We start from the raw sequence: 12117 nt of genomic DNA on the forward strand, positions 1-12117 counted from the left end.
TAGGTATGTTTGTGGTTTTACAAATGAAAAAGAGCTAAGAAATAGCTTAAATTTTAATCTTGCTTGCATTTTACTTAAAATGTCTCTAATGTACAAATTATTTCAACACACATTTTCTCAATCCAGATGGTACTCCTGTGTAATTGCTAATATAAAATGTAAATACTTGCTATATTATTTAATCTGTTGCACATTTTTTTCTCTCAGAAAAACCCAGCCCACCAGAAAAACTTGGAGTAACAAATGTCACAAAGGACAGCGTTTCTCTTTCATGGCTAAAACCAGAACATGATGGTGGAAGCAGAATTGTGAGCTATCTCATTGAAGGTCTTGAGAAAGGACAGCAAACATGGGTTAAGTTTGCAGTTGCAAAGACAACTCATCATGTTGTTCATGGTCTTAAGGAGAATGCTGACTATTTCTTCAGAGTGTCTGCAGAAAACCAAGCTGGTTTAAGTGATCCTAAGGAACTATTGGTCCCTGTTACAGTTAAAGAACAATTAGGTATGTTTCCTGACATAAGACAAGGGTTGATAGACATGAAATTGGATTCATATTTAAAAATAATGAAATTTCTTAATGGTTTGAAAATGTTTTCTTTTTCAGAATCTCCTGAGATTGACATGAAGGGCTTCCCTCATAACACTGTATATATTCGAGCGGGATCAAACCTGAAAGTTGAAATTCCAGTTTCTGGAAAACCAGTGCCAAAGGTGACATTGTCTAGAGACGGTGCTCCACTGAAACCTACCATGAGATTTCACACAGAAACCACTGCAGAAAGTCTCATCATTAACCTTAAAGAAAGTGTGGCTGCTGATGCTGGAAGATATGACATTACTGCTGCCAACTCAAGTGGCACCACAAAATCATTTGTTAATATTGTTGTGCTGGATAGGCCAGGTCCTCCTGTTGGTCCTGTTGTCCTTAGCGATATCACTGAAGAGAGTGTAATACTCAGATGGCAGCCTCCGGTTTATGATGGTGGTAGTCAAGTTACCAACTATATTGTACTGAAAAGAGAAACAAGTACTGCTGCTTGGTCGGAAGTGTCTGCAACTGTTGCTAGAACTGTTATTAAAGTTATGAAGCTCACAACAGGAGAAGAATACCAGTTCCGCATCAAAGCTGAGAACCGCTTTGGCATCAGTGATCACATAGACTCACAATGTGTGGTTGTTAAGCTTCCTTACAGTGAGTAATATGCTTTTCATGCTATAGGTCAATGTTTAAATGCTCTGATGTTGAAAATATTATTGTTAATAATTAAATACTTCTTTTTATGTCATCAGCTACCCCTGGACCTCCTTCCACACCATGGGTCACAAATGTAACCAGAGAGAGTATTACTGTTGGATGGCATGAACCAGTCACTAATGGTGGCAGTGCAGTCACTGGATACCACCTGGAAATGAAAGACAGGAATAGCATATTATGGCAGAAGGCTAACAAGACCCTCATTCGCACAACTCACTTCAAAGTCACCACCATCAGTGCTGGCCTTATCTATGAATTTAGGGTTTATGCAGAAAATGCAGCTGGCATTGGAAAAGCAAGCCATGCTTCTGATCCAGTCCTTGCAATTGATGCCTGTGGTATGTATGTCCTAGAAAATAAAGAAGCCCAACCATTTAAGTAGTGCTTTGTTTTTGTTTCGTTGGGGTTTCTGCCCCTCCTTCACACACCCCCCCATGATATACTGTCATGTACAGTAAGCCAGTATCCAAAACAGCTGTTATTCATTAGCAATACTGTGATGTTTTCCTACTGCAGAACCACCAAGAAATGTTCGTGTCTCAGATATTTCCAAGACTGCTATCACTCTAACATGGAAGAAGCCAGCATTTGATGGTGGTAGCAAGATCACTGGATACATCGTAGAAAAACGTGATCTTCCAGATGGCAGATGGACAAAAGCTAGCTTCACCAATGTTATTGAAACTCAGTTCACAATATCCGGTCTGACACAGAATTCCCGGTATGAATTCCGGATCTTTGCTAAGAATGCCATTGGTTCCATTAGTAACCCCTCAGATGTTGTGGGTCCTATTACATGTGTGGATACATACGGTAAGTGTTTTTGCAATGCTGTAACAGTACTATTTTGTGGTAGTAGCAGTAGGAAGCTTAAAGGCAGCTCTGTTTTGTGGAACCATAGTTTTTTTAATATGGAAGGCAACTTTACAGTGATTGATTCAATAAGTTTGAATATCTGTGAGCTATTTGGACATGCTTGTAATGAACACCTTTGGCTGTATCTGTGCTTTTGAAGTCTCATCATAGAATAGAATCATAGAATCATAGAATCAGCTAGGTTGGACAAGACCTTTAAGATCAAGTCCAATCCCTACCCCAGGACTGCCAAGACCACAACTAAACTATGTCACTGAGGACCTCATCTGTACTTTTTTTGAACACTTCCAGGGATGGTGATTCCACCACTTCCTTGAAAAAATCTTTATTCTTCAAGCAACAGAATTCTACCCATGCCCTACGGCCAAAGGGGTTATACTTATACATGTGGTTGCCTTTTCATGTTAGAATTAGTTCTAACTTGTTCTAGGTTTATGATTTAAGTTATACATGCTATCTTTACTTCAGTCTGTATTTCTAAAATGCCCGTAATTAAACTGCTTAAGTAAAGTACAATTATTTTTGGCTTTGTTAAATACAAGTCTAAAATATGTATGTTTTAAACTTATTCTTATGTTTTTTTAAGGTGCACCTGAAATCGATGTGCCACCAGAATATACAGAAGTGGTGAAATATAAAGCAGGAACTTCAGTTAAGTTAAAACTAGGCATCTCAGGCAAGCCTATACCCACAATTGAGTGGTTCAAAAATAACAATGAGGTACAAACCAGTGCACTAGTGTCTATTGAAAACACAACAGAATTTGCTTCTATACTTATCAAGGATGCAACTCGACTGAACAGTGGCACCTATGAATTAAAATTGAAGAATGCCATGGGTTCAGCATCAGCCCATGTTAGACTACAGATACTTGGTATGTCTTAAGATACAACTGTATTATACTACTAAACAATAACTCAGTAATAAATACTTAACAGCTTTCTTCTGCCTATCACAGACAAGCCAGGACCCCCAAGTGGACCTATACAGTTTAAGACAGTCACTGCTGAAAAGATTACCATAATGTGGGACCCACCAGTGGATGATGGTGGTGCACCTGTAACACACTATGTTGTTGAAAAGCGGGAGACAACTCGAGTTGTATGGTCTTTAATTTCTGAAAAACTGGAGGGGTGTATCATAACTACAACAAAACTTATCAAAGGAAATGAATATGTGTTCCGTGTCCGTGGTGTAAACAAGTTTGGAGTTGGTGATCCACTGGAGTCTGAACCCGTTATAGCCAAAAATTCATTTGGTAAGAAACATACAAAATAACTTATGCAACTGAATCATCTTGTGTATTATTTGTAAGTGGTAAAGTGGTACTTATCTATTCACGGTTTTTTTTTACTCAGTTACACCTGGACCACCGAGTGTGCCAGAAGTCACAATGATAACCAAAAATTCTATGACCGTTGTCTGGAATAGGCCTACTGTTGATGGAGGCAGTGAAATATCAGGATATTTTCTTGAGAAGCGTGACAAGAAGAGTCTGAGTTGGTTCAAGGTTACTAAAGAAACCATTCGGGACACCAGACAAAAAGTAACAGGCCTGACTGAAAACAGTGAATATCATTTCCGAGTTTCTGCTGTCAACGCTGCTGGACAAGGGCCATTCTCTGAAGCTTCTGACTTCTACAAAGCTGCAGATCCTATTGGTAAGATACAACATGCAGTATTCCTAATTGGTTAGAAATCAATGGATGAGCAATTAGGATGGGATTGCACCAATGGAACTGAGGGCAGATTTTTTATTCCTCTTTATGTTTAATTGTAAATATGGTTTCTATTTTGTCTCCCCCCATCCCCAATAAACTATCACTTACAGATAAGCCAGGCTCACCAACAAAGCTGAAGGTTGTGGATACAACCAAGACATCTGTCACCCTTGGCTGGGTTAAACCTGCTTATGATGGAGGAAGTCCAATTACCAGCTATGTGGTGGAGAAAAGAGAAGGTGAAGAGCAAGAATGGACTGTAGTCAGTACTAAGGGAGAAGTGAGAACTACTGAGTATGTTGTATCCCACCTTCAGCCAAGTGTTAATTATTATTTCCGTGTGTCTGCTATAAATTGTGCTGGACAAGGAGAGCCTATTGCAATGATGGAACCTGTTCAAGCTAAAGATATTCTCGGTACTGTACTTTTCAGTATTTGTTGTTTTTCTCTTTTTTGGGTTTTTGTTTTGTTTTGTTTCTTTTTTTGTTTGTTTGGGGGCTTTTTTGTTGTTTTTTTTTTTTCAAATCATTTCTTATTTTACATTCCAAGAATGGATTATTAATTTTTACTTATTTCCACAGTGGCAGCAGAGATCGATCTGGATGTTGCTCTCCAGACCTCTATTATTGCTAAAGCAGGTGAAGATGTGCAAACAATGATTCCATTCAAAGGAAGACCTCCTCCAACAGTCACATGGAGAAAGGGTGACAAGAATCTTGGGATTGATGAAAGATATATCATCCAGAACACAGAATCATCTACGCTACTTACTATTCCTCAAGTTACCCGAAATGATACAGGAAAATATGTTCTTACAATAGAAAATGGAGTTGGTGAAGCAAAATCCACATTTGTGAATGTAAAAGTACTTGACACGCCATCTGCCTGCCAGAAGCTGCAGCTTAAGCATGTTTCTCGTGGCACAGTTACACTGGTATGGGAACCACCTCTCATCAACGGTGGTTCTGAAATAACAAATTATGTTGTTGAAAAAAGAGATGCTACAAAGAGGGCCTGGTCGACTGTAACAACAAAGTGTTCTCATACTACCTTTAAGCTAACTAACCTGTCAGAGAAGACTGCATTCTTCTTCCGTGTTCTTGCTGAAAACGAAATTGGACTGGGTGAACCTTGTGAGACATCTGAACCAGTGAAAGCTGCAGACATACCTGGACCAGTAAAAGACCTAGCCATGAAAGATTCTACAAAGACTTCTGTTAAATTGCAGTGGAGCAAACCTGACTATGATGGTGGTAGCATTATATCAGACTACGTTATTGAAAAGAAACTGCAGGAAGAAAAAGAATGGACATATGCAGGCACAAGCAAAAGCTGTGAATTTGAAGTTGAAAAACTTAAGGAGCTCTCTGTCATGGAATTCAGGGTCTTTGCTAGAAATGAAAAAGGCAAGAGTGACGGTGTTACTGTTGGACCCATTACAGTGAAAGAACATATAATACCACCTGAAGCTGATCTTTCTGATATTCCTGGAGGTCAAATTTCAGTGAGAATTGGACATAACCTGCTTATTGAATTGCCCTATAAAGGTAAACCTAAACCATCAATGAGCTGGCTGAAAGACAACCTCCCTCTTAAAGAAACTGAACATCTTCGTTTCAAGAAAACTGAAAACAAAATAAGCTTAAGCATCAAGAATGTGAAAAAGGAGCATGGTGGCAAATATGCTTTAATTCTTGATAATGTAGTCTGCAGAAAAACATTCACAATCACTGTCATCACTCTTGGGCCTCCATCTAAGCCAAAAGCACCTTTAAGACTAGATGAAATCAAAGCAGATAGTGTAGTTTTGTCATGGGAAGCTCCTGATGATGATGGTGGAGGAGAAATTACTGGCTACAGTATTGAGAAGAGAGAAACTTCACAAATGAACTGGAAACTGGTGTGTTCAAGTGCTGCAAGAACAACCTTCAAAGTACCAAACCTTGTTAAAGACACTGAATATCAGTTTAGAGTTCGTGCAGAAAACAGATATGGAGTGAGTCCACCCCTTGTCTCAGCAGATGTTGTGGCAAAGCATCAGTTTAGACCACCGGGTGCCCCAGGCAAGCCTGTTGTATACAACATAACCGCTGATGGAATGACCATATCTTGGGATGCTCCTGTTTATGATGGTGGCTCAGAGATTATTGGATACCATGTTGAAAAGAAGGAAAGAAACAGTATTTTGTGGCAAAAGGTTAATGTTGCATTAATATCTAGCAGAGAATACAGGATTACTGGACTGCTTGAGGGCCTTGATTACCAGTTCCAAGTATATGCTGAAAACGCTGCAGGTCTGAGCCGAGCTAGTGAGCCAAGCAAATTTACTTTGGCAGTCTCTCCAGTGGGTGAGTGAAAGATCAATCCAAGAAAATATCCTTGTAGAATATGGTGTGAGCAGTAATAAACTGAATTTTACTTATTTTCCTTTCAGACCCACCTGGTACTCCTGATTACATTGACGTCACCAGGGAAACAGTCACCCTTAAATGGACTCCACCACTACGTGATGGAGGCAGTAAGATTGTGGCTTACAGCATTGAGAAACGGCAAGGAAGTGAAGACCGTTGGCTCAGATGTAACTTTACTGATGTCAGTGAATGCCAATATACAGTTACAGGACTCAGTTCAGGTGACCGATATGAATTCAGAGTACTTGCAAGAAATGCTGTTGGTACAATCAGCCCGCCTTCACAGTCTTCAGGCTATATCATGACCAGAGATGAAAATGGTAAGAACTATTTCTTAATATACTTGTATTTGGGTACTGAAGCCAGCTAGAGCTTCTGGCTGTAGTGATGGGAAATGGGAGGCCAAAGGAGGTGGAATGTGTGACTGAGGTCCTTCCAGTCAACTCAGAACATTTCTGTTTGGACTCCAAGGTGGAAGCGTCTAAATTAAAGACCCAAATCTGGCAGACATAGGTAATCACTTGCTGAAAGGCATGGCACTCTATATTTTTGTTGGATAAGCAGGAGTAGGGAAGTTGGAAAGAAATACACTGTGCATCATATTCTGATGCACTGAATAATTTAGAGGTGAAAATGTGCCTCAGGTAGCTTAGCATACTGTGACAGCATATATTAATAGTGTCTTTCAGCTTAATTTGATGCATTTTGTGCATTAGGGGAAAAAGTTTACAGTTCATATAAAACCTGCTTTTTAGAGAATACCAGAAAGAATTCTATATATAACAATCTTTTATAATTAGTTGTTCTGGTTTAAGCCCGGCCATAAGCCGGGAACCATGCAGTTTCTCACTTCCCCCCTTCCCCCCACCCCTCTCCGGACAGGATGGGGAGGAGAATCGAAAGAATGTAACCCCCATGGGTTGAAATAAGAACAGTCCAGTAACTAAGGTATAACACAAACCACTACTGCTACCACCAATAATGATAAGGGAAATAACAACGGAAGAGAATATAACCACTCACTACCCACCGACCAATACCCCACCCTACCGAGCAATGATCTAACCCTTCAGGGTAACTGCCTCCAGTTTATATAGTGGGTATGATGTGCTGTGGCATGGAACACCTCTTTGGTCAGTTTGGGTCAGGTGTCCTGTCTCTGCTTCCTCCCGGCTTCCCCTGCTCCCTGGCAGAGCATGAGACTCACAAAGTCCTTGGTCAGAGTAAACATGACTTAGCAACAACTAAAAACATCGGTGTTATCAGTGCTGTTTCCAGGCCGAAATTCAAAACCACAGCACTTCACCAGCTACTAAGAAGGAGAAAAATGACTGCTTCTGCTGAACCCATGACATTAGTACATTAAAAATATTATCAGGAAAAAGTACTTAGCTATATAGGAACTAAATTATATTTTCCTTTTTTAGTTGCTCCAACAATTGAATTTGGCCCTGAGCACTTTGAAGGCCTTACTGTTAAAGCTGGAGAGAGCATTAGACTTAAAGCTCTAATCAAAGGACGTCCAGTACCTAAAGTGACATGGTTTAAAGATGGTAAGGAGATTGAGAAAATAATGAATATAGAAATAACTACAGCTATTGGATATAGCACAATCTTCATCAGAGATGCTATCCGGGAACATCGTGGAGTGTACACAGTAGAAGCCAAAAATGCATCAGGCACTAAACGAGAAGATATTACCATCAGAGTACAAGGTACTGCACCAAACACTTTCAGTATGCTCTTTTAAAATAGTATCTAATTCTAGGTGGTAACAAATTGTAATTTTGAACCTTTAAAATTGCAGACGCACCAGGAAAAGTTGGCGGACCAATACGATTCACAAACATTACTGGAGAGAAAGTCACATTATGGTGGGAGCCTCCAGCTAATGACGGTTGCGCTTCTGTCTCCCACTACATAATCGAAAAACGTGAAACCAGCAGGATTGCTTGGGCATTAGTTGAAGATAAATGTGAAGCTTGCAGCTACACAGCACTTAAATTAATTAAAGGAAATGAGTACCAGTTCCGTGTCTCTGCAGTGAACAAATTTGGAGTTGGCAGACCATTGGAGTCTGATCCAGTTACTGCTCAAATACCTTATAGTAAGTCTCCACCTCATCTTCTAGAAATAACTGTGGAGTTGCCAGTTTGTCTTTCTAATGACATTTTTCTCTCTTAGCTATCCCTGATGCACCAGGAACTCCAGAGCCTACCAACGTAACAGGAGATAGCATCACACTCACGTGGGCAAGACCAGCATCAGATGGCGGAAGCGAGATAAATGAGTATATTCTAGAAAGGAGAGAAAAGAAGAGCATGCGCTGGGTTAAAGTATCCAGTAAGAGGCCTATTACTGAGAACAGATACAGAATAACTGGCCTAATTGAAGGCAATGAGTATGAGTTCCATGTCATGGCTGAAAACGCTGCAGGAGTTGGACCTCCAAGTGATGTTTCAAAACTGATTAAATGTAGAGAACCAGTCAGCCCACCAAGTGCTCCTAATGTTGTCAAGGTGACAGATACATCAAAGACTAGTGTAAGCTTGGAGTGGACCAAGCCAGTTTTTGATGGAGGCATGGAAATAATTGGATACATCATTGAGATGTGCAAAGCTGATCTCGAATCATGGCAGAAGGTCAATGCAGAGACTGTTCTTGCTACTAAATATACTGTTGTTGATTTGGAGGCAGGAGAACACTATAAATTCAGAGTTAGTGCTGTCAATGGTGCTGGCAAAGGAGAAAGTTGTGAAATTCCTGCTTCAGTCCAAACTGTGGACAGGCTTTCTGCACCTGAAATTGATATTGATGCAAACTTCAAGCAGACTCATATTGTAAGAGCAGGTGCAAGCATTCGTCTATTTATTGCCTTCTCTGGAAGACCTGTTCCTACTGCTGTGTGGTCCAAAGCAGATGCTAATCTCAGCTTGCGTGCTGACATTCAAACAACTGATTCATTCAGTACATTGACTGTGGAGGAATGCAATAGAAATGATTCTGGCAAGTATGTCTTTACTGTGGAAAACAACAGTGGAAGTAAGTCTATTACATTTACTGTCAAGGTTTTAGACACACCTGGTCCACCAGGTCCTATTACGTTTAAAGATGTGACTCGAGGATCTATAACTTTAATGTGGGATGCTCCTGTTCTGGATGGAGGTTCACGTATCCATCACTACATTGTAGAAAAACGAGAAGCAAGCCGTCGTAGCTGGCAAGTGGTGAGTTCAAAATGCACTCGACAAATCTTTAAAGTCACCGATCTGTCAGAAGGCGTGCCATATTACTACCGAGTGTCAGCAGAAAATGAATATGGTGTAGGTGAACCCTGTGAATTAACAGAACCAGTTGTAGCCACAGAAGAACCTGCTCCACCTAAGAGACTAGATATTGTTGATACAACCAAATCTTCTGTAGTTTTAGCTTGGCTTAAACCTGATCATGATGGTGGTAGCCGTGTTACTGGATACCTTCTTGAAATGAAACAAAAAGGATCTGACTCCTGGATTGCAGCTGGGCAAACCAAACAACTTACTTTCACTGTTGAAGGCCTTGTGGAGAACACTGAATATGAGTTCCGGGTCAAGGCAAGAAATGATGCTGGCTACAGTGCACCGAGAGAAGCTTTCTCTTCTGTTATTATTAAGGAGCCACAGATTGAACCAACAGCAGATCTCAGCGAAATAAGCAGACAGCTCATAACATGCAAGGCTGGAAGCACCTTTACTATTGACATACCCATCAGTGGGCGCCCAGCTCCAAAAGTGACATGGAAACTTGAGGAGATGCGGCTGAAGGAAACTGAGAGAGTGACTATCAAGACAACAAAAGACAGAACCACACTGACTGTAAAGGACAGTATGAGAGGTGACTCTGGTAAATACTACCTCACACTTGAAAACACTGCTGGTGTGAAAACATTTGCTATCACAGTGGTAGTCATAGGAAGGCCAGGTCCCGTCACTGGCCCAATTGAAATATCATCTGTCTCTGCTGAATCCTGTGTGTTGACCTGGAAAGAACCTGAAGATGATGGTGGCAGTGAGATTACAAACTACATTGTAGAAAAACGTGAATCTGGCACAACAGCATGGCAGCTGGTAAATTCCAGTGTGAAGCGTACACAAGTCAAAGTCGCTCATCTCACAAAATACCAGGAGTACAGTTTTCGAGTAAGCTCAGAAAACAGATTTGGTGTTAGCAAACCCCTTGAATCAAAAACAGTAGTTGCTGAGCATCCATTCGGTAAGTGAAACATTTAAAAATCTGTCCTTTTCCTCTGACTGAAGTATTTGTAACAACTAACATTTTCCTCCCCTCCCTGTCTCTTTTTTTCAGTCCCACCAAGCCCACCTTCTAGGCCAGAAGTCTATTCTGTGTCTGCAACTGCCATGGCCATTCGCTGGGAGGAGCCCTATCATGACGGTGGCAGCAAAGTCATTGGATATTGGGTTGAAAAGAAGGAACGCAACACCATCCTTTGGGTGAAGGAGAACAAAGTGCCATGCTGTGAATGCAACTACAAAGTCATGGGATTGGTGGAAGGCCTAGAATATCAATTCAGAACATATGCTTTAAATGCTGCAGGTGTTAGCAAAGCTAGTGAAGCTTCCAGACCTGTAGTGGCTCAAAATCCAGTTGGTAAGTATTACTTTTAGGGTTATGTTGTTATTTAAGCTAAAATAGAATTGCATTTCTCATTTTTCTGTTTTGTTCCTCCAGATCCACCAGGGAGACCAGAAGTAACAGACGTCACCAGATCTACAGTGTCACTGAGCTGGTCAGCACCCCTTTATGATGGTGGAAGCAAAATTATCGGATATATTATAGAGCGCAAACCATATAATGAATCTGGTGATGGACGCTGGCTGAAATGCAATTATACCATTGTCTCAGAAAACTCTTTTACTGTGACAGCTCTTAGTGAAGATGAAGCATACGAATTCCGTGTACTAGCAAAGAATGCTGCTGGTGTGATTAGCAAAGGATCTGAATCAACTGGTGCTGTCATTTGCAGAGATGAATACTGTAAGATATATTCACTTGGGACAGTTAAAACCATAATGTTCTATTTTTAGTACTGTCATGTGATTTGTTTTAATCTCCTTTTCCTTATGACAGCACCACCAAAGGCTGAACTTGATGCCAGACTGCAGGGAGAAGTTGTGACCATCAGGGCTGGATCAGACCTTGTTCTCGATGCAGCCATTGGTGGGAAACCAGAACCAAAAGTCTTCTGGTCCAAAGGTGACAGGGAATTGGATCTATGTGAAAAGATATCTCTGCAATATACCAGCAAACGAGCCATCGCAATTATTAAGTTCTGTGACAGAAGTGACAGTGGAAAATATACTCTAACAGTTAAAAATGCCAGTGGGATGAAACAAATTTCTGTAATTGTCAAAGTGCTTGGTATGTATCCCATGATTAATATTTGTACTTAGTATACTAAAACCCCACATACTTTTAAATAAGAGTGAGATGCTTTTCGTTAGCTGCTAATAACAATACTTATTTTCATCTCTACCCAGATTCACCAGGTCCATGCGCAGGCAAAATCACAGTTAGCAGAGTAACAGAAGAGAAATGTACTCTGGCATGGAACATTCCCGAGGAAGACGGAGGAGCACAAATCACTCACTATATTGTAGAAAGGCGTGAAACCAGCAGACTTCACTGGGTTATTGTTGAGGCTGAATGCCAGACTTTATCATATGTGGTAACAAAACTTATTAAAAATAACGAATACATCTTCCGTGTGAGAGCTGTCAATAAATATGGACCGGGTGTTCCACTTGAAACAGAACCCGTGATTGCCAGGAATGCTTTCAGTGAGTATTAGTACC

General features: G+C 40.6%; 1 protein-coding gene across 5 annotated transcripts in view; it reads left to right on the forward strand.

Annotated features, from left to right (window-relative positions):
- TTN (titin) overlaps positions 1-12117 on the forward strand; it is a 247435-nt gene that overhangs the window by 218571 nt on the left and 16747 nt on the right. For all 5 annotated transcript variants that reach the window (XM_065670238.1, XM_065670240.1, XM_065670239.1 and 2 more), the window contains 17 exons: positions 208-504; positions 607-1194; positions 1293-1595; positions 1774-2070; positions 2720-3007; positions 3092-3391; positions 3492-3794; positions 3965-4270; positions 4436-6202; positions 6289-6585; positions 7693-7980; positions 8073-8372; positions 8450-10516; positions 10610-10912; positions 10994-11299; positions 11393-11683; positions 11803-12102. In XM_065670238.1, the coding sequence (XP_065526310.1) occupies positions 208-504; positions 607-1194; positions 1293-1595; positions 1774-2070; positions 2720-3007; positions 3092-3391; positions 3492-3794; positions 3965-4270; positions 4436-6202; positions 6289-6585; positions 7693-7980; positions 8073-8372; positions 8450-10516; positions 10610-10912; positions 10994-11299; positions 11393-11683; positions 11803-12102 (8601 nt within the window). The remainder of the gene's footprint in view (positions 1-207; positions 505-606; positions 1195-1292; positions 1596-1773; positions 2071-2719; positions 3008-3091; positions 3392-3491; positions 3795-3964; positions 4271-4435; positions 6203-6288; positions 6586-7692; positions 7981-8072; positions 8373-8449; positions 10517-10609; positions 10913-10993; positions 11300-11392; positions 11684-11802; positions 12103-12117) is intronic.

The sequence above is a fragment of the Lathamus discolor genome, chromosome 3 (assembly GCF_037157495.1).
Source record: "Lathamus discolor isolate bLatDis1 chromosome 3, bLatDis1.hap1, whole genome shotgun sequence".
NCBI classification, from domain to species: Eukaryota; Metazoa; Chordata; class Aves; order Psittaciformes; family Psittacidae; genus Lathamus; species Lathamus discolor.